Source organism: Dryas octopetala, chromosome 9 (assembly GCF_963921425.1).
Source record: "Dryas octopetala chromosome 9, drDryOcto1.1, whole genome shotgun sequence".
NCBI lineage: Eukaryota > Viridiplantae > Streptophyta > Magnoliopsida > Rosales > Rosaceae > Dryas > Dryas octopetala.
The window spans coordinates 18,520,927-18,543,576 of NC_141374.1; the positions used below are offsets into that span (position 1 = coordinate 18,520,927).

Here is a 22,650-nt window from a genome sequence, read left to right on the forward strand (position 1 = left end):
ACTTTTTGAGTATGAATCACTGAACATATATCCCAGTAATAAGATTGAGGAGAGAGCTGCAGGTTCTATCTTAGAAGCGTATTGGAGTTTCAGCTCCGATATTCTCACTCATCAACATTGCAATTGGCATGTAGTTTGTTTTTGAGTTCTGTTAAGGTTGTTTGCCTTCTGTCAGTTTTATTCATTTTGGGGCCTTGCTTGTACCAATGAAGTTATCTACTTAATTTACTTGCTGTGAGCTCTTTGTATGTTTGTATATTTTGTCACTATAATCAGACTTGCTTATCTACCAAAAAGTTAACATTGATGGATGAATTGTTTTACCTTAGAGGTAAATTCAGAGGAGGAGATCTGATCCTTGTGCTAAAAAGCAAGGAACATTTTCGATCACCCTCCATTTTATTAGATGACTTGCTCATAGACAACCCATATAACAAATAAAACAATTAAATTGTTACAAATATGAGTGAGTCGAAACAATACAGATTAATCATGTAGCCTAATTGCGCTATACATGGACCTTAGCATACCCCTGTCAGCTCTCACACCATATATGTACATCTCATTCAACAAGTCACATGTTTAGTAGATGAAAAGAAAATGACAGTCATCATCTTTTGGGGTATTGTGGAAGGTACCAGAACGGTATTCTCTTTGCTATGCTCTTGGTAAACTTAGATAAATGACAAGTAAAAACTTCAACCACTACCATTTGGTGTTACATCCACTAATCCATTATAATGTCACAGAATCTGGTGAATGTGGCAGTGGATCACTCTGTAGCAACACAACACCATAACCTGAAATATCAATATCAATCTCCTCTGCCTTTTCTTTACTAAAATCCTTGCTCTGTATCCGATTTAGTTCATTTAGCACACCAATCATACAAGGTCTCATGTCCTTCTCACTTTGCAGGCACTGAAATGCTAATTCCGCCACTGCAATTATCATTTTTCTTACTCTATAGTCTGATTCAAATCCCAGGCATGGGTCTACTAGCTCATGCAATGCATGGTGTTGAATCTTGTTGATAGCCATGCTTGACAAATTAATCTCATGTCTATGCCTTGCGATATCAACAGCAGGCAATGATGATATGAGTTCAATCAAGACCACCCCAAAGCTATAGACATCACTCTTACTAGTAAGCTGGTAGCATTGGCTATAATCAGGATCAACATAACCTGGAGTCCCTTGAGGGGCAGTTGAGATGTGAGTGACATCTGTGGGGAAGAGCCGAGATAGTCCAAAATCTGCTACTTTGACACAGAAATTGTTGTCAAGGAGAATATTACTGGTTTTCACATCACGGTGGATGATTTCAGATGCATGAAGATATGACAATGCACTTGCAGTTTCTATGGCAATATTTATTCGAGTAAGCCATGACAATGCACCAGGTTTTGCTCGTTCACCATGAAGATGATCAGCAAGAGTCCCATTAGGAACATATTCGTATACAAGAAGGAGTTCACGGCTGTGGCGAGAGGTGCAACCATAGAGTAAGACAAGATTTTGGTGGCGAAGGCGGGCTAAAATCTCAATTTCATTCATGAACTGCTCAAGTCTCTTGTAATTGTTTTCATATAGACGCTTGACAGCAACAGCTCTCCCATCACGGACCTTTCCTGTATAAGAAATTTACAAAGAACAAGGAGGTTCATAAAATGATCAACAACAATTTGTGATCTTAAGGGTAAAGGGTGTTGGTTCTTGGTTTCTTACCATAATACACTGTGCCAAAGCCTCCATCACCAAGTTCTTTGTCTGAATCAAAATTGTTAGTTGCTTCTTGAAGTTCCTTATAGCTGAACAACTGGACTCCAAGGTAGGTACTACCCTTCTCAGTATCATTCCTGGAAGAAGTATTAGAAAAGATGCTTCGAGATACAAAGTATGATGGAGCATATTGTTTTCTCTGTCGGCGTTGGTATATAAAGAAAATAAGGCACATTATGGCCACAGTAGCAACAGCTGAGCAAACACCTGGGGACAAGGGGTTGCAATTGATAATTAGATGAAGAGTGAATAGAATCTAATTGGGAAATGCAGTTAAACATTGAAGAACTGAAGAGAACAAGGATTGTTGATAGATTACCTACTACAACCTTTCTTTTCCAGTTCCAGTTACTGTCTGCAAAAGCAATCAAGAAGCAGAATTCTAAGAATTTAATAATTCATACAAATTAATCATTAGGGGCGGAAAAAACCAAACTGTAAGTGCTGATAGAATATGCAAATTAACTTCAACATTATTGCTATCTACAAACAAAAAACTACAGAAGTACTAAAAGGTGAAAATGAAACTACAGAAGTACCATCATTACAGGTTTTGACATGAGGTCGATCGCTGCAAAAACAGACAAATTCATTTTTAATGAATCCACAACGCCCACCACTTCTCTCACAATTGCTGCAATTTTGTGCAGTCCAATTCAAAAGGAACCCCATCTTTAAGATTTCAGTGTAATTCATTTCCAACAAGGTATCCACACGAGCAGCCTCATCCACAGGCAAGTTAACTAAAGACTGGCATGAGTCTAATGAAAAGTTCATGTGCTCCACTACCTCCTTGTGAAAAGTAGCAAAAGAATGATGGGTGGCATTGCTAGCACAGCCAATTGGGTATGAAGGCATGTACTCCTTAGGTTGTTCGGTGCAATTGTAGAAGAAGGAAAAATCAGTAGGATCAGAACTATAATTGAAAGGTGTTCGATCAAGGCTGAAGTTGTGTAGAGGAAGTGGACATTTATCATCATACACAGCAGCGTTGGCCAGCAAAAATGAATGGTTTGAGTAGAAGATGTCTTTGATGATATAATCATCGTCGGAAATAGTAAGTACTGGATTTTCGTCATTGCAGGCGATCTTGAAGCTGGCGTAGCCACAAAAGGGTTCTTGTTTATCAGAAAGCCAAAAGGGGTAGCTTATATTTGGACCATTCCCACATGTTTGAGGCTTGCAGGCCTCATAGTTTTGGTCTACAGAGAAGGTTTGCTTGGCTAAGGTTATGAAGATGATGGAAATAATGCATATATGGAAAGGTTTATTGGCTTTGAAGTAGCTTTGGAGGATATCCATTTGGGGTGGATGATCAAGAAACAGAGAGAAAAACAGAGAAGAAAGCATATAGTGAACTGAAAGTTAGAAATTAATTAAACATATAGTGGAAAATTCTTGGTAGTAGGTATTATTTGGTTTGTGACTATGATTGGAGTTTGAAAAGGAGGAAAACAAAACAATGGTTAAAGCAACAGCAAAGACTTTCGTTTCTTCAAAATGGGCCGAAAGCAAGACTTCAGAAACAGGTTCTGACCATCTTTTTGTGGAAATACGTATACCAATGAACATGTACTTGTATGGTTTGGCTTTGGCTGAAGGATAATATAGTAGTGCATCAATGTCATGCTAAACGTAACTAGTGGACTATTTCATTGCATAAGGAGCAGCAAGGTTCGAAAATGATTATAGCTTTTGGTGGGAAGGTAGTCAAACAAGGACCAGCCAAGAGAATCATAATAAGATTTCGTTTTCAAAGTTTAGAGACTTTTCGTAGAGAAAGTTGAGCAAATGCTGGGAAATTCAAAACCATTACAAGCATTTCGTTTTCAACTATATTCTTGGTGATTTGGAATTCTGGACAACCTTTGGAATTCATAGTCAGAGAAAAATAGACACGACACTAATTTATTTGATGATATTGATATCTAGTGAAGTACATATTATTGGCATAATTTTGACCTTTCAATTGTAGAAGAAGGATTGAGACTTGGAAAAATCAATGCTAAATACCTTAGAATTCTAGTTAACTAAGAGGTAAATCTGGGGATTAAGGGTTGTGGTAGGGTTTAGAGAAAAAACTTAGGCAATCTAATTAAATTTAGAATTGTTGAAGACAGTGTGAACCATTGGAAAAAGGGGTTTTCTCCTTTGATGTATACAACAAATGAGTGATGGGATGATCCAAAAAGTGATTCATGATTCGGTGGAGGTGGAGGACTTTGCGTGAGAGCTATACATGGATTTGGTTGGTTAAACCGAAAGTGTAGAAAGAATATATAGCTATGGACTTTGGCTTCTTTTGTTTTGCAATTTGCATTGCATGCCTCAAAAGTAACAGAGTAGAATGAGAAAATGTTGATCTAAGCATGAAGGTGACGTGATCCAACATATATGATTAATTTACAGGTATAACCTTGATCAAGAATAGTTCAATTGTTCAAGGTTCGAGTTGGGTATACTCTTTTACTGACCTCAAGCAGTCCTTATTGTTCAGCCCAAAAAAACCAGTCCTAATTGTTCAACTAGTGGATTTTCATGAAGCCCAACCCACAGCCATCTCAGTATAAGACCTAATAACATATATACTTTACTCAGGGATAAAAACACATATACTATACAAGAATTGATTTCGGGGTACATATAAAATATATTAGACGAAATTGAACTTATAATATATCATAATCCTAAATTTTATCTTGTCACTCCCTCATGACTTACAATAAATTAATTCGTTGTGCTTGTTTTAGCTAATAAACATATATCAATCTTGCACCATTTAAATCAAATTATCTTTATCAAGAGAGAACTTTCATTGAAGGATGGAAGGAAAAATAAGCACACAATGAATGAATATTAAGTATGAAAAGTATGTGGAGCAGTTATGTATGATATATATATAAGATTAATCGTGATGATGACGAATTGATATATTTCTAACGTTGGTGTGAAGTGTGAACTAGCTATTGAAATTTGAATGAAAATTAAGGGACAGAGGCTATATTCAATTCCATGCTTCTCTCGTGGACCGTTGACTTATTCAAAATTCAAAACAAGCATACATGTACCAATGAACGACATCCCCAGTATGTTGCAGAACTTCTGGGTACGTTGTCCTCTTTCTAAAGGTCGAGGTTCCACGAGTTCAGATGGCGTAGACTGATAGGACCAGTCAAACCAGCACCCCCTTCTGCCATATATATATATATATATATATATGTATGTCCAGCTTCACTTGGGGAGGGTTTATTAAGCACATACAACTTAATTGAAACTTAGTTGTATACAGAGGTCGGTCCATCCATTGACAAATGACAATGTATGTAACTTAGAATTTCTCTACCATTTTTGTTTGAAGTGGTCTAATTTTGACTAACTAATTATCAGATTCAGCCTTATTAACCAAGAATTTGCCTAATTTTTCTATCAAGTAGTGCAATAATTACAAACTAATTAACTCAACTAACAAAATATATAATTAATTAAGCAAGAAATTGAAAGTGTGAATGAAGGACATGCATATTAATTAGAAGAAGGAATGGAAGACGCATACCTTGAGGAGCTGGACAGGTTGGATGATGAGGTCGGTCCCCGCAAAAGCAGAGAAAAGAGTCGGTGGTGGAGTTGGAGCCACACGTGCCCTTTGAGGCCATGCACGCCCTGCACAGTTCCCACTCCGCCTTCAACTCAACCTCAAACCCTTCTCTCAAAACCTTCTGCAGCACTTCCGCCGTCGCATTCTCAGCCGTCGCATTCTCAGACCCCTGCCAGAATATCGGAACTCGGATTTTGGTGTGGCACGAGGTCCGATTTGGAAAATAAAGCCTCGACAGAGAATCGTCCACGTAGTAGGAAACATTGTTGATCGTGCCATCGATGTGGCAAGTAAAATTGTTTGGGATGGACTCGTTCTGATTCTGAGGCAAGCATCCGTAGTATAAAGTGAGGTTCCGTACCGTTTGAACGTAGGCGAAACGTGTGTAATCCAAAGTGGTGTTGACGAGGTTTTGGGTGCAATAACTTTCATAGAGATCGGGGCGAGCGATTGTGATGGTGTCGAAGTGGAGCTGTGGGTTAATGCTTAATACGAGGAATTGTTGTTGTTGGATTTTGATGAGAGGGTGTTTGTCTTCTTGGCAGTCGATGAGCTCGTAGCCTCCGCGACCGCAGTTTTGGGATCGATTCATACTGGCTGACCAGAAAGGGTAGGATATGTTTTTAAGGCGACCGCAATCGTACGGACGGCTGCACTCTGCGAAGTCGTGATGGTCATCGCACTGAGCAGAGGGGGTCGAGATGGTGATGATGAAGTAGAAGATGGTAAAGGTGGGTGTGATTAGGAAGAGATGGTTAGGCATAGTCATGCGTACGACGTACTGCTCATAAGAGAGCCTATAGAGAGATAAATTAGAGAATTGGGTGCAGATCGAGAGAGATATTTTGATCAGTAATAAAAAATGCGTCTACGGCACGTTATTGGTCATGTTCATATTAAGAATTGAAAGAGATGGACACCTACTGTTGTATATATATGTGATATATAGTTGTTCAAAGAGGCAGACTATTATCTACTTTGACCAAGAAATTAAGTTGGTGCATGGGTTTTTCAAGAGAGAGAGAGAGAGAGAGTAAAAGATGGCTATTGTTGACTTCTATATTCTGCTATGCATTTTGTCTGAGAAATTAATTTGCATTCAATGGAAGAGGCTGCAGGATATATATGTAAACAAATGTACCACATATGCAAGGCAGAGCATATTGGTACATTTTCATGCCCATTTATTACTGAATGTCAAAGAGGCCGGGTTGATAGGCACAGCAGGGCAATTTGGGTATAATTAACTATTTCAAGGGTCCCTAAAGGATTTGAATGGTTTGAAGTCAACTCTTATTAGAAGAGGAAAATATACATTTGATTTGAATTACAGATCATTTTCTCATTTATCTGCAGGACTCGCTATGACTATGTCAAGATGTCTACTGGTGCAAAAGTCCAAACCCAATCATGTTCAACAAATGTACGAGGCAACCTATGCAGCACCTCAGGGAAAAAAATTAAACAAAGGAATTACAAATCTGGATCGGATGACAAACCAATTAATAGAATAGTCCAAACATTATAACAATCTCCTCTTGCTGGTTTTTTATTATATAATATCTGTCATCTAAGTCGCACCATATACTAGTACTCATATATGTATATATAGATATATAGCTTCCACTATAAGACGAGCTTGCAAATCATGACATCTTGATGATCGTATTAAACTGAACATATCATACTTATTCCGATTGTTGACTTGAGTCAGAAAATCAGTCACGGCCCATAGGTTGTGATAGTCAATGATTTGTGGGTGCATATAACATAACCCTGTTAAATTACTAGCTAGAGAATGTTTAATTTAGAACTCAAAATAGGCCCATGGTGTTAACTGCTAAGAGATTTATGGCCCATTTTCCTATGTCTCTCCCAAACAGGCCCAAAGTTGAGTACTAAGTTACTAACCAGTAAGTAGTTACCACTTGATGAAAGTTGTTGTCCCTGATTTTTCTTTCAGTACTCGTTTGTGATGTAAATTGTTCTTAAAATGAAAGCACTGAATGGTGGAAATTGCCGGCCAAGTTCTGAAAATATAATATTGGTATAGTAAGCATCAAACTGTTACATGAAGTACTATTCCTTATCCTCTTGTCTCTTGATAGCATCGAACTGTCCTGCTTTAGCCAGAGCATGCTTCTGTTTTATCAAGAAACAATTTCATTGTGAATAACTACTACAACAAAAACTAATTTTATACTATATCAACTTCAACCTCATAATATTTTAGCTTCTATACATATTTGATGAATGAGACATTAATACAACACCTCCTAGCTAGCTAGGCACTGCAATCTTCACAACGATGCCATCTTCTCTAGGTTCTCAGACACATACTTCTGCAACAGACTTAGAGACTGTGAGGTTCGTCCACACAGTTTCAGAGGCACGTCGTCTGGTTCCTTCAGCAAGTCGCTGGAATTCTATAGAGATTGACTTCAACCTTATTCCTCAGTCTACCATGGCCTTTGATTCAATCCCTTCTCGCTTCTCTAAGTCCTATGATTACAATCTTGTTATCACAGATAGAAAGTACTTCAAACGTTTTCTTTACATTTCTGCCTCAACAGTTTTTGCTTTCCTACTCTTAATTTTACTGCTACAATTTTTGCCTCACAAACATGCCCACCATGGTCCTTCAAAGAATCTCACACTTGCATTGAACCAAGCTCTAACCTTCTTTGATGCTCAAAAGTGTACTATGTTACTTTCTACCATCATGCATTGTATTAATTAGAAACAATTACTTACATACATATTGTCATATAATTTTTCATTTAAGTACTCATTGAAGAATTAATTCCTTTTTTTTTTCAGCTGGGAATTACCCCAATAACAGTCCGGTAAAATTTCGAGGAGATTCAGGATTGCAAGATGGGAACTCAAGTAGTAGTACTAAACCTGCTATTCTTGTGGGTGGTTTCTATGATTCTGGCAACAACGTAAAGTTCAGTTTCCCTACAGCTTATACCATGACCCTGTTGAGTTGGACTGTGATTGAATATCACCAAAAATATGCTGATATTGGTGAGCTTGACCATGTCAAGGACATAATCAAATGGGGCAGTGATTATTTGCTGAAACTCTTTGTTCCTCCCAATGCAAATTCAGATACCATATTGTATTCCCAGGCAAGTCCCATGAACAAATTTTGTACCATAATCCTTTTTCTTGAATACCATATAGTGCGAATGTTCATTCCCTTTTTTTTTTTTTTCCTTTTTAATTTAGATTGGAAGTGCCAACAAAGATGCCAAGGTTCCTAATGATATGAACTGCTGGCAAAGACCTGAAGACATGGATTATGAGAGACCTGTTTCAATTTGTGATAGCACAGCTTCTGATCTAGCAGGGGAAATTGTTGCAGCATTATCAGCTGCTTCACTAGTGTTTAAACAAGACAATGTTTACTCAGGAGAATTAGTCAGAGCAGCTGAGAAGCTATTTGGGAGTGCAACTAAAGCCGATACTAAGCAAGGAATGTACACTATGGTTGATGCTTGTGCAGGAGATTCTAGAAACTTCTATAACTCATCTGGTTACAAAGATGAACTGGTCTGGGGAGGAACCTGGTTGTTTTTTGCTACAGGTAACATTACATATCTAAAAGATGCCACACACAATTTTGAATCAGCAGTGGCTAGTGAAACAAGTTCTGACAAAGGGATTTTCGATTGGAACAACAAGCTTACGGCTAACATGGTAATTAGCATTGCAATCATTTGGAATTTATGAGGTTACATAAATTTTGAACTCTTAGTACTGGATTTAGATCAATAACTATTTAGTACATATATATTGTAGGTCTTGCTAACGCGTCTCCAATTTTTTCATGATCTTGGCTACCCATATGAAGCTTCTTTAAAAGCATCATCCAACTTGACAGAGTCCATCATGTGTTCTTATGTTGCTTCTCAAATCTTTAGCAAGACACCAGGTAGATGAGCAGTTACAATCAATGATATATGGAAAATGTTATTTATGAGACTAATGTGGCTATTTTATCATTTGTGCAGGTGGGTTGATCATTCAAAGGCCTGATTATGGGGCACCTCTCCAGTTTGCTGCAACAGCATCTTTTCTTAGCAAATTGTACAGTGACTACCTTGATCTTCTGCGTAGTTCCGGCGGGAGTTGCATCAGCTTCGGCTTTTCACTGGATATGTTGCGCAATTTCTCCATGTCTCAGGCAAGTATTACATATAAGATAGGCAATGCAGGTTTCAAACTGTGATACCAAAATGAATGAGTCATATATATTTTTGATTATTTATGTATTGTTTTTAGGTGAATTACATTCTAGGAGATAATCCAATGAAGATGAGCTACATGGTAGGATTTGGAGACAAGTTTCCAACCCAAGTACACCATAGGAGTGCATCAATCCCTTGGGATGGTCAACATTACTCTTGCAAAGATGCAGAAAGATGGAAATCCTCAAAGGATCCAAACCCAAATTTGCTTTTGGGAGCTATGGTAGCAGGACCAGACCAACTTGACAAATTTTTAGATGAAAGGGACAAACAAGGGTTCACTGAGCCTAGCATTGCAGGCAATGCTGGTTTAGTTGCAGCACTCATTGCACTTCATGATCCTCCCCATCATAGTTCTAAGAAAATCATTGGCATTAATTTGGGCATAGACCAGATGGGTATCTTTGATAAGATTGTTCTGTAATTAGTTCCCCCAAAACATATGTATCATGTTAATGAGTACATATATATTTATGCAAACAGCATACATCTCATCTCATATTATAATTAAACTTATCTTTGAATGAATTCTTATATAACATTACTCTTAGTCTTTACTAGCTCTGTTTCTTTAGGTTTGTGATTGAGTGCAATGACAAGAACCACATAAAGAAAGAAACATCAGCAACTGAAAAGCACAGAACCATGGTCCTACTCCCTACAGGCCCAAAAAAGCACAGAACCATGGCCCTACTGAACCCATGCAGGCCCAAAGTTGAGCTCTGAATCTCTATGTTTCCCCCTCACCAGTAAGGCAGTAACCATCTGATGAATTGAGAGAACTGTTCTCACTGAATTTGGTTGCAGTTGTTTTTGTGATGTAAATTGTTCTTAAATGCCTTTGGAATATGCTATGATCTGGACTACACTACACTACCTTTGAATGATGTTGCTATAAATTAAAGCTCAAAGCCTCAAACTCCAACCAACCCAAGGAGTACTCACTTCATGGACCCACAGTACTATAACATACTACATTACACATGTCTAATGGTCTTATCTTCTTTGTGTCCTACAAAGATAAGAGTTGGCCCAGGAGTCAACCTCATTGAGTCATTGTCATGTGGGAGTGAACTCAATCCTATTGCTACCTCTCTACCACTAATAATTAATTGGGCCCCATCTTCATTGTTTCTGAAATAAAAAATCTTGATTGATTGGCACAATGCACATATATGAAATTTTTTGTGAAGGCAAGTAAAAGAAAACAATGGTAACATTTCTATTCATGTTGGTTTCGTGTGAGTCCTCTAACACACTCCACATTTAAGTACCCCACCAATCACTAACAATTAATGTATTGATTGGATTATGATTTGAGTCTCAACCTTAAAACAGCAACTTAATTTGGTTGCATTGTCCTTAGAGATAGTGATATATGACTTGTTGATACAAAAATTTATAATCATGTAGGTGTTTGTTATTATAATTTATGGAGATACTGGGGGTGGGGTTTTGGTGGGATGCATACTAACCCAATATAGAAGTGTAATTAAGTATCTTTGAATGCCAATATTGCATTTATGTGAATAAACTTAATTTTCATTATCCCTCAAATTAATCATCTTTAATCAAGAAGGCAAGCTTTTCTCATAATCATCGTAATATCTATAATGATGATGATGATATACTATATTACTATCTTTACACTTTGTAATATGTCCAACAATATGCAAAAGGAGGTGCACCATAACATTTCAAGGTCTTATTTGGCCAGCTCAATATTTTATTTTGGGTCCAAAAGAGACCATCATATACTAATGTCCAGTGAGATGTTTAAGCAATTGACTCAATTGACCCCCATTCCATTTCCAACGTAAAGCACAGTCCAAAATGACACAATCCATTGTTCAATTTGGCTTTGAAATGCCATTTGCTGCAAAAAGCTCATGTTCCTCAAGATGACACACAGCCCAATTCAACCATTGGAAATTGAATGGGTCGAAATTGCTGGCCAGGTACTCAAAGTATTCAGTATTTGAATGGGAGGCCGGATATTAATTTGTAATTAAGTGAGCATCAAACTTTTACATGAAGTATTCCATATTATGCATTAATGCTTGGTAGGAAATCACAAGTTCCCTTATGAGTTGCTTGTGACGATTGATGTATTTATTCATTTTCATTGATGGGGCAAAATAGAGAGAATATCCGCTATTCCTATTCTACTAGATAGGACAAGAATATCCTAATACTATGTCAATTTGTACATTTAGAAAGAAAATATAATGACACCTTTTTATCTAAAATAGTCAAACTATCACCATTTTAAAATCTTTACAAAATTAGTATGTTTTGTTTTGACTGTGAAAAGAACAAAATGACCGAGGTTTAGTATAACATTTTTCATAAATAGTCAAAATTACAAATTTGGATATAAGGAAGTAATTCCATAATTGAACTATCTCAACAATTGCTTGTGATGAAATAAAAATGTGCATATATGATATATCCCACCTACCCCCGAGTCTCCTGCCAATTACATTACCATATTGTAATATCCCACCTGACATCTAACCCACCAATCACCAAGTTAGCTAACAACTACTTCACATCACCTATTTCCCCCAAAATCTTTTATTAATTCATTTACCAACAAAATAATAAAAATAATAATAAATAATAGAATAACAAAATATTATTATCTTCGTCTTCATTTATAATACACACTCTGGTTCAAGCTTCCGCTCACCCTGTGCTTTCCTTCACGTTTTGTTTATTTCTTCACACAAAATCCATTCCAGTCTTATTTAATACACAGTGCTTTCTCTCTTGCCTTTCAAGCTCTCCGATCCAATTTCCGGGTTTTTCCCAACAATATAAGTTTCGAGCTTTCTGGGTTTCTTTGATCTGATCACTTGGAATTCAATCCTTGATTCAATTTCGGATTTGGAAGAAGATAGAATTTGGGTTTTCTCTGCTGTTTTTGTTTACCGAGAAAACACAAGGAATCCCGGGAAAATGATCGTCTTCGTTTTATAAATCTCAGTCTCTCATATATCTTTTGTTTTATTATAGACTTTTATAGTACTAATCGGGACTTTGATAAGCTAAAAAAACCTCTTCTAAATTAAGCTCGTAGCACCTTGTTTTTGTTTGTTTTCATTTTTGTAAGCTGGTTTCTCATTTTTCTTTCTTTGAAATCACACAAGTACAGAAAAAGGCAGAGGATTTTGAAGGTTTCTTCATTTTCATTTTCATTTCCTCCGTTTTCTCAGTAACCAAGCGGAGTATTAATTTCTTTTTCTTGAGCTCTGGAAATGTTGGGAACTGGGTTGCAGTTTGGGAATGTTCGTGGAGAGGACAGGTTTTACATTCCTGTGAAAGCAAGAAAGAGATACAATCAGCAAAAGCAGGCTAGGAGAGCCAAGATTGATGCAAACGAGAGCCCCAAAGAGCCTCCAAAGAGCAAAGTTGCGGCTTCTGAGAATAGAAACCCCAAAGAGCTTCCAAATTCATTGGCAAAGCCTTCTTCTGAGTCATCTTTAACGCCTAGTAGTAATCTTGACAGGTTTTTGGAGTCCACCACGCCCTCAGTTCCGGCTCAGTATTTCTCTAAGGTTGATCATATCTTTATGTTTATTTGTTGTGCTTTATGTTTAGCTGCTAAAAAAATGTGTGAAATTATTGGGTTTTCCATATCTGAGAAAATAATAGGCTGCACTCAGACTGCATGTGTGGCTGATGAGAAAATGTTGGAGACGGTGTAGAAAATAAGACTTTTTAGTATTGGAGTTTCCATAACTTAGGATTTGAGAAAATTATCGGCTACGCTTGCCAAGACTAGTACAATTATTGGATCAAGTTGGCAATTGACATGAGTATTTCCGTCTTTAGGTGGCGAGAACAGCTTGAAGGATAAGATCAAAGTTTTGTTGCATTTCTATTATACTGTTTTGCTAATTGAATGAAGGGTTACTGACTTGTGCAATCCTCTCAAAATTTGTTTCTTTGAACATTGTGGTTTTTGTTTTGGTGCAGACGACAATGAGGGGGTGGAGGACTTGTGATGTTGAGTTTCAGCCTTACTTCACATTGAATGATCTTTGGGAATCGTTCAAGGAGTGGAGTGCATACGGGGCAGGGGTACCATTGGTTCTTGACAAAAGTGACTCTGTTATTCAATATTATGTTCCCTATTTATCTGGTATCCAATTATATGGGGAATCTGCTGTGAAGTCAAATGCAAAGTCAAGGTATTAAAATTTTCTGTTTGGATTCAAACATTTGGGATATCAGAGTTATGTGAGTCTGTAATTTTATGCACAAACTTCTGAAATCAAGTGCAATTTTCTTTCTTTATTACATGTTTATTTACAATGATTTAGTTCCATACAATCTTTTTTTTTTTTTTTTTTCTTTTCAATAAACTAGTATTATCTACATAGATGCCCATGGTCACCATCAAATGGTTTCTGATGGGGAATTAAGTCACCTTTTACACTCATTTAGTGATTGCAAACTTTATATGTTGATTGTGTTCAGTTTCATTTTAGTCTTCCTTTTAGATGTCCCATTTTTCTGCTCTCTTTTTGTCTATGTCTATCCGATCTTTTATGAGTCTCTTGTTATAAACTTTTGTCAAATACTCAATTTTAGTCCTATGTGATTCTTGATAATGTAGATTCTAGTGTGCGATATGGTTTATTGCCATGAAGTTAGATTTTGCTTCTCTTTTGGTTAGGCAAGTTGGTGAGGACAATGATGCTGACTACTATTTGGATTCGAGTAGTGATGCAAGCAGTGATTATGAAATTGAAAAACACATAAAGATTTCTAGGGAGCAGTGGGTTCTTCACCATCTAAACAGTGATGTTCCTTTTAGAATGGGCAGGTTGTCCATACATGATGAACACCCTGTATTACAACAAGAAGGCTTTTCTAGTGATGATGGAGAAGCTGGGAATTCTCGAGGTCTCCTGCTTTTTGAGTTTCTTGAGCAGGATGCTCCTTATGGCCGTGAACCATTGGCTGACAAGGCTAGTTTATTTTCTCATTGCAATTTTTTTTGTTACTTTGTGGTCTGAGCTCTGCATTAGTTGCCTTATTTTTGTTTTATTATTGTTATTTTTGACAGATATCAGACCTAGCATGCCAGTACCCTGGGTTGAAGACATTAAGAAGTTGTGACTTACTGCCGGGCAGTTGGATGTCAGTGGCTTGGTAAGAAAAGCATGATCTGTACTCTTATATTGTCTCGTTAGGACCAAAATTCATCTGCTCTGGTTGAATTTTGAAGGTATCCCATATATCGAATACCTATGGGTCCAACATTGAAAGATTTGGATGCTTGCTTTCTGACATACCATTCACTTTCAACACCCATGACAGGTAATCATGACTTTTCAATCTATATCCTAAATATTGAGATTAACTTAGCTCATATCATGAACCAGAACTTCATTCCTATGCTTGCTTAATGGAAAATTTGGCACAACCTTATCCGCTTGCTAAATAACTGGTGAATAGATATATCCATTTAAATTATATTTTTCCCTCAGTTCAGAGTCACTCGTGCACTTGTACAACTTTGATTAAAGCATACATCAAACAATAACAGGCAGGGAGGGAGTATGAGAGAGAGAGAGAGAGAGAGAGAGAGAGAGAGAGAGAGAGAGAGAGAGAGGTGGCGGATTAGGGATGGGGAAGGGTTCTGGATACATTCCTATTTTTTTCTTCATTACAGTGTCCTGTGAAAACTTTGATTGTGGAGATCTAACGGGCGGAGGTAGCTCTTCCATGTTCATTCATGTGTTGTGATGAGTCTTTGGTATCCTGTCTGAGAGATTCTCTCTCTCTCTCTCTCTCTCTCTCTGAAGTCTTTATTTCTTGGGAAAACACCTTATTCTTCCATTGCCGTGTCATTATTAACTTGAATGCCAAAAAGCACACCATCTGATGTGAAAATTTTGACAACTACAGTTCACTTTTAGCATGTTAATTAATAATATTATCTATGTTGTTATGCAAATGGTTTAATCTACAGAGGTGTTTATTTTGCCTCGCTGTTTGTTGATATCCTAAGATTTTCTATTTCCCCACTATTTTTGGGCAGGTAGTGGAAGTAGCCAAGCTCCAGTAATGGTCTATCCCAGTGAGATTGATGGTGTCCCAAAGATTTCTTTGCAGGTTTTTGGAATGGCTTCCTATAAGTTGAAAGGATCCATGTGGACACAAAATGGAATAGTGGAATGTCAACTGGCGAATTCCTTGATGCAGGCTGCAGACAATTGGCTTAGCCTGCTTCAGGTCAATCACCCTGATTTCCAGTTCTTTGCTTCGCATGGCATGTACTGCAGGTGAAATCAAAAGCTGTTTCATTGATATGCAAGCATCTCAACTTCCACTCCACCAAATTATAAGCCTTGAAATTAAATGCTTGATCCATGGACATGCTGAGGTAAATGGCATATGGTTGGATTATGCTGGAATGCCCTTGAGAGGTCTTTTAGATGTGAATTTTGTATTTAATGCAAAAAACAAAAGAGATTGGGCAATTACGAAAGTAAAAGATGAAAAAAGAACAAGAAAAGGAAACAAAAATACACTGGAAAAAGGAAATCCAAGCCATGGGAGGAAGCAGAATAAGGTAAAAAGCCAATAGAGAAAAACATGGTAGTGGTGTATGACTTTTTTTTTTTTGGTCTGAAGGTGTATGAGAGACCAACTGTAGAATATTATAATATGCATTCCACAAAGTTTGTAATGGGGCATTTGTCAGACCTTCATATTTTCACATACTTAATATCATGAGAAAATAGAATCAAGTAATTTATCTTTATCAATATTATGTGTTTTGTTTCTTAACAAGTACAGATGAAAAGCAGATGAATGTTTAAAATTTTGTGCTGTTTCAATTTAATTTGCTTTTCTATAAGATAAATATTTATTTGGCCATTATAAATTGGTTTTTGCTAAATCATGGGTTTCTTGTGAATACACATATGTCTTTGCATTTCAAATAAAAATAGAAACTGAAATGATTTGTTTAGCAGGGCTCTACTATCATGGCCCAAAACAGCAACTTTCCATTTTTTTGAAGTAATAATCCTAATATGGGCCCTATCTCTATCTCAAAAGGGGCCCAAACTCAGATTTGTTTCAATCTGAAGGGCCAGCTTGGAGCAATAATTGAAACACTTTCTTGCTTTTTGTCCTTTTGTGTATGGGAAGAATTAAATAATTCAACAAAAATAAAATAAAACCGTTTAAGACTTGAAACTCGGTCCCGCTTTACTCGGAGTCGGCGATTTAACTCAAGAAAACGTATTGACAAATCGGCGAGTAACCGTGAACTAATAAGAAAAAGAAAAAAGGAAAATAAAGGAAAACTAGCCGTTGGGAACCCCAGATTCAAAAATGAATAATAATGCCAGACAGATTGGGACAATTAGCTTTTCATCATTTCTTGGCACACTCTCTCTCTCTCTCTCTCTCTACTTCTTCTTCTTCTTCTTCAAGCCCTCGAATTCGAATTCAAAGCTCTTCTCGCAAACACAGACGCTCCTCTATCTCTCTCTTTCTCTCTCTATTAAAGCTTTGTTTTGAGTTTGTCTTCTTATTCTCTCTCTGAATTTCCTTCTGCGGCAAATCCAGAAGCTTCGTATCGAGTTCGGCTTGATATTTCTGTGAGTATGCCTTTTTCAAACTAATCTTACTTTCGATTTAGAATTTGATGCCAAAATCAGTGGTAATTTGACGAAACCCTAATCTTACTTTTCTCAGTTCTTCTTTCATATTTTAATTGAATAAAAAGTTGATTCTTAATATGATTACTAAATAAAGGAATTTTTCTTATAAAAGTTTTGAAATCGTTTTACCAGTAACTTTTCAATTCGAATTCGTTCTTGGAAATAATCAGTAAGTGAGGTAACTTATCATTTTGCAATCGGACATTTTCTTTTAGATTGTTAGCGAATCTGTTTTAGGAATGTTAAACTTAGTTCTAGTTGTATTCTTTACTATGAGACTGTGGATGATTAATTTTAACATAAATACTTTTGGATTGATAGGCTGCTGCAGATATTATTGGGAGGGACCCAATAATATTCTGTCCGAAATTGGTGTTCTTGTGAGCTCAGTTGATTTGATCCGGTAGATTCAGAACAAAGATGACGGTCAGAACTCCAGAAACACCAGCCTCCAAAACAGACAGGACACCAGTATCAACTCCATCTTCGAAAATAGACAGGACACCAGCATCCACTCCAGGTGGGCCAAGAGCCAAGGAGGAGAAGATTGTTGTTACAGTACGTTTACGACCTCTGAGCAAAAGGGAGCAACTAGCAAAAGACCAAGTTGCTTGGGACTGCCTCGACGATAACACGATTGTCTATAAACCACTTCCTCAGGAACGTTCAGCTCAACCAGCCTCATTTACATTTGGTACATAAAAAAATCAGTCTACGTCTCTCTTTTATAATTTGCGTATCTGTGATGGTTCATATTGTTTTTGTGGATTATTAGTTCACTAGTTTCTTCTTTTTGCAGATAAAGTTTTTGGACCTAGTAGTTTAACTGAAACAGTATACGAGGAAGGAGTGAAAAATGTTGCCTTGTCTTCTTTGATGGGCATCAATGGTAATGGTTATCCTAGATTCATATGTCTTGTCTTCATTTTTTAATCCCTTACCTGCATTGAACAACTATTGTTTTTCTCAAACTGCAGCAACTATATTTGCTTACGGACAAACTAGCAGCGGGAAGACATTCACCATGAGAGGCATAACAGAGAAGGCCGTCATTGATATATACAACCATATTATGAATGTAAGCTTAACAAATCCATATATATCTGAAATTATATATTTGGATATAGAGACTTTACTTTTGACCCTTCATGGAAAACATATCTGTCCTTTAACTTATGAAAGTCATTTAGAAGATTGTAGCTTCTAAACTAATCTGGTGCTCTTATGTTGTGGTTGCAGACTCCAGAGAGAGACTTTACAATAAAAATTTCAGGACTTGAAATCTACAATGAGAACGTCAGGGACCTGTTAAATTCAGAATCTGGGCGTAATTTAAAGCTTCTAGATGATCCAGATGTATGGTCTTAGTAAACCTTAGTATAATCTTTGATTGAGCTTAGTTCTCCTTTAACCTTTACTTAAGTTCTAGTATTTTCCTGAATGCAGAAAGGTACTGTGGTTGAGAAACTGGTGGAGGAAACTGCAAGCAATGATCAGCATTTGAGACGTCTAATCAGCATTTGTGAGGGTAAGTCAGTGGAGCCCTTGACTTGAGTCAGATTCTTTTATTCTCCCAAACTGTTAATTAATTAATTTCCTTGTTTTTGTGTAGCTCAAAGACAAGTTGGTGAAACTGCTTTAAATGATAACAGCTCACGGTCTCATCAGATAATAAGGCTGGTTAGTTCTTTGATCATAATATTCTCTTTGATGTTAGTTAATGAAGATTTTTTTTTTTTACTTCTGACGACTAAGAGATTGTATATAATATATTCTCTCTCTCTCTCTACAGACAATTGAAAGTACACTCCGTGAAAATTCAGATTGCGTGAGGTCTTTTGTTGCAAGCCTGGTATGATTGCAGACTCTTGAATATCCAAGTTGATTCAATTATTAGTTTCTTGTTAATGACTGTCAATATCAATATTCTGCAGAACTTTGTTGATCTGGCTGGAAGCGAAAGAGCTTCGCAGACACATGCAGATGGTGCTAGGCTCAGGGAAGGTTGCCATATTAACCTTAGCTTGATGACACTAACAACTGTTATCAGAAAGCTCAGGTGAGAATCTGTAGTTGCACACATTTCTATCTTGTAAGAGATTATAGACCTTTTAAATGTTGTTTCCATTTCAACCTTCATATTTTAATATTCCATGACTGCAAATTTTCGTATCTCAAATGAAAATGGGTAAATCTCTTTGAAGCTTCAAAATCTCATAGATCATTTAGAATATAGGGTTAGGTGCAGAAGCTATTCTATTAATGAGAAAGGAGAATCTATTGAAATTCTTTACCCCCCAGAATATGGGAGTGGACATTCTTGGACCTCAATCTATTTCTAAATCCTTGGAAGGACAAAATAACCATGTTAAGGCTTAAGTAGGATATTATGTGATTGACATATACCATACTATCTGATATATAATGTATTTTGTTGCTCACCTCTGTGAACTCTTTGATTTGCAGTGTTGGGAAAAGAAGTGGTCATATACCCTACAGAGACTCAAAGCTCACTCGCATATTGCAGCACTCTCTCGGTGGGAATGCACGCACTGCTATCATATGTACCTTGAGTCCAGCATTGAGCCATGTTGAACAATCTCGAAATACTCTCTTCTTTGCCACCAGGGCAAAGGAAGTAACAAACAACGCCCGTGTGAACATGGTACTATTTATTTGCTCATTACATTTTTCAGTTTGCATTTCTACATTTTTAGATTATACATTTATTTATCTATTTTGTGTATACATGTAAAATGTTTTCTCTAGGTCGTTTCGGACAAGCAGCTAGTGAAACATTTGCAGAAGGAAGTAGCTAGACTGGAAGCAGAGCTGCGCACCCCTGATCCCTCAAGAGAAAAAGACTTGAAAATTCAGCAGGTAAACTATCATACAGAGTCTTGCTTGATATTTGATTTGGTATGTTTGAAAATGCATATGTAGTAATATTTCATATTATCTGGTTATAACTAGATGGAGATGGAGATTGAAGAACTGAAACGCCAAAGAGATATTGCTCAATCTCAGGTGGATGAATTACGCCATAAACTTGAGGAGGACCAGCAGGTCTAATTTTTACTCTCTCTCCCCCTCCCCCCTGCCCCCCATATTTGGATTGTGTTTTGTATGCTCATTAATTCTTCTTATTGTATACCAACTTCAGGGTTCAAACCTATCAGAATTACCCCATCCTCCTGTGAAGAAATGTCTCTCCTACACTGGTGTGCTATCAACAAAGGTCGATGCCAAGGAGATAGGCCGTGGTGATAGACCAAGAAATACAATGTTGAGGCAGTCCATGAGGCAATCATCAACTGCTCCTTTCACACTAATGCATGAGATTCGCAAACTTGAACACCTCCAGGAGCAGCTTGGAGAGGAAGCAAATCGAGCTCTCGAAGTTTTACAAAAGGAGGTGGCTTGTCATAGACTAGGCAACCAAGATGCAGCTGAAACAATTGCTAATCTGCAAGCAGAAATAAGAGAAATGCGTTCTGTCAGATCAGTGCCAAAAGAAGTTGAAGTTGGAACTGTGGTTGCTACTAACAAGAGTGTCAGTGCCAATCTCAAGGAAGAGATTACAAGACTTCATTCACAGGGAAGCACTATTGCAAATCTTGAGGAACAGCTTGAAAGTGTTCAGAAGTCAATAGATAAATTAGTGATGTCTCTTCCTAGCAATTATGAACAGTACGGTAGCGAAGCATCCCCCAAGTCTAAGAAGGAGTCCAAAAGAAAAAAGTTACTGCCTTTGGCTTCAAGTAACGCTGCCAACCGGCCAAATTTTATCCGATCACCTTGCTCACCTCTATCAACTTCCAGGCAAGTTGTAGAGTCAGAAATTGAAAATAGAGCTCCGGAAAATGATGATATTTTGTCCAGTGAGACTCAAGCAGAGTCTGAGAAGGGAACTCCCACAAAGAGTGAAGAATGTGGGGATATCTCGTCAAAGGAAAACACTCCAGTGTATCAGCGTTCTAGTTCAGTAAACATGAAGAAAATGCAGAAGATGTTCCAAAATGCAGCAGAAGAGAATGTAAGAAACATAAGATCATATGTAACTGAACTGAAAGAACGGGTGGCCAAACTGCAGTACCAAAAGCAGCTACTCGTTTGTCAGGTATGTAAATGGATTCTTTTTGGTCTCCAATGTCTTATAGATTTTAGTGATTGTCCAAACAAGTTGTGTTTTCCACATACATGCATGTGTGTATAATTAGTGTTAACTTTATTTCAATTTTTTATGCCCCCCCCCCCCCCCATCTAGGTTCTGGAGCTGGAAGCAAATGAAGCAGCTGGGTACAATATAGAGAATGACGAGAACACATGTGAGTCAGAGGTGCCCCAGGTCTCATGGCAAATAACTTTCAAGGAACAAAGGCAGCAGATCATTGAGTTATGGGATGTGTGCTATGTCTCCATAATTCATAGGACACAGTTTTATTTGTTATTCAAGGGGGATCCAGCTGATGAAATCTATATGGAAGTGGAGATGAGGCGCTTGACATGGTTGCAACAGCATCTGGCACAAATCGGGAATGCTAGCCCTGCTCATGTAGGAGACGAGCCCACAATCTCTTTGTCATCAAGGTTCTCTTTCTTTCTCTTCTCTTTTGTTTGTGTTTGTATGTGGCTATTGCTAGGAAACTTGTAGAAGTAACTCCTTTTAGTTTAAGATAGTAAAATGGTTTTGCCTTCTCCTGACATGCAGTATCAGAGCACTAAAGCGTGAAAGGGAGTTCCTTGCTAAGAGGTTGACCTCACGTTTGACGGCAGAAGAGAGAGATGCATTGTACATGAAATGGGATGTCCCACTTGAAGGGAAGCAGAGGAAGATTCAGTTTGTGAATAAGCTTTGGACAGATCCCCATGATGCCAGGCATATTCAGGAGAGTGCTGAAATAGTTGCAAAACTTGTTGGTTTCTGCGAAAGCGGCAACATGTCGAAGGAGATGTTTGAACTCAATTTTGTGCTTCCATCTGATAAGAGGCCATGGATTATGGGATGGAACCCAATTTCAAACCTTCTTAATTTGTGAGAAAGTACATTTTGTTGTAAGTACTTCACATTCTTTTAACTGCATATTCTGTACATGTAAATTAATTTTAAGTTTTCCTGCGTAATGCTCTTTTTCATTCTCTTTTTCATTCTCTGTGGCGTGACTGACTGAGCACACTATGCTTGGTGATGATTTGGAACATTAGTCTTTGTAATTTTCCCATCTCAATAAGAATTGATTATTTTCCAATGGTTACAAAGATTCTTGCAATTGAATAAGTGAGCATGGACAGAGTCCTCACACCTCACACCAATTGAATTTATGCT

At 37.4% G+C, this 22,650-nt stretch overlaps 4 protein-coding genes and 1 pseudogene across 5 annotated transcripts; 3 read left to right on the top strand and 2 right to left on the bottom strand.

Moving 5' to 3' along the window:
• Positions 1-334: 334 nt before the first annotated feature.
• LOC147275243 (LEAF RUST 10 DISEASE-RESISTANCE LOCUS RECEPTOR-LIKE PROTEIN KINASE-like 1.2) lies at positions 335-6,206 on the bottom strand. The gene is made up of 4 exons (XM_086256037.1): positions 5,336-6,206; positions 2,102-2,137; positions 1,729-1,989; positions 335-1,631 (listed from the first exon to the last, which is right to left on the bottom strand). The coding sequence occupies exons 1-4, from the start codon at positions 6,144-6,146 to the stop codon at positions 736-738; spliced, it is 2,004 nt and encodes a 667-aa protein (XP_086112163.1). The 5' UTR covers positions 6,147-6,206; the 3' UTR covers positions 335-735.
• LOC147275244 (LEAF RUST 10 DISEASE-RESISTANCE LOCUS RECEPTOR-LIKE PROTEIN KINASE-like 1.2 pseudogene) lies at positions 2,164-5,274 on the bottom strand (annotated as a pseudogene).
• Positions 6,207-7,685: 1,479 nt separating the features above from the next.
• On the top strand, positions 7,686-10,057 carry LOC147275245 (endoglucanase 25-like). Its single transcript, XM_086228398.1, has 6 exons — positions 7,686-8,076; positions 8,198-8,511; positions 8,612-9,082; positions 9,185-9,317; positions 9,397-9,569; positions 9,668-10,057. The coding sequence occupies exons 1-6, from the start codon at positions 7,686-7,688 to the stop codon at positions 10,055-10,057; spliced, it is 1,872 nt and encodes a 623-aa protein (XP_086084524.1).
• Positions 10,058-12,272: 2,215 nt separating this feature from the next.
• Positions 12,273-16,418, top strand: LOC147275246 (uncharacterized). Of its 2 annotated transcripts, none has more exons than XM_086256129.1 (6): positions 12,273-13,193; positions 13,615-13,829; positions 14,459-14,612; positions 14,711-14,796; positions 14,873-14,964; positions 15,689-16,418. In XM_086256129.1, the coding sequence occupies exons 1-6, from the start codon at positions 12,894-12,896 to the stop codon at positions 15,934-15,936; spliced, it is 1,095 nt and encodes a 364-aa protein (XP_086112255.1). In that variant the 5' UTR covers positions 12,273-12,893; the 3' UTR covers positions 15,937-16,418. The 2 variants fall into 2 exon arrangements, with proteins under 2 accessions (XP_086112255.1, XP_086112254.1); XM_086256128.1 differs by having other exon boundaries at positions 12,280-13,193; positions 14,318-14,612.
• A 721-nt stretch (positions 16,419-17,139) lies between these two features.
• HIK (ATP binding microtubule motor family protein) lies at positions 17,140-22,460 on the top strand. The gene is made up of 15 exons (XM_086256127.1): positions 17,140-17,261; positions 17,646-18,018; positions 18,124-18,213; positions 18,302-18,402; positions 18,564-18,680; positions 18,771-18,852; positions 18,937-19,004; positions 19,117-19,176; positions 19,259-19,383; positions 19,791-19,989; positions 20,094-20,204; positions 20,298-20,390; positions 20,488-21,444; positions 21,592-21,914; positions 22,036-22,460. The coding sequence occupies exons 2-15, from the start codon at positions 17,745-17,747 to the stop codon at positions 22,361-22,363; spliced, it is 2,928 nt and encodes a 975-aa protein (XP_086112253.1). The 5' UTR covers positions 17,140-17,261; positions 17,646-17,744; the 3' UTR covers positions 22,364-22,460.
• Positions 22,461-22,650: the final 190 nt, after the last annotated feature.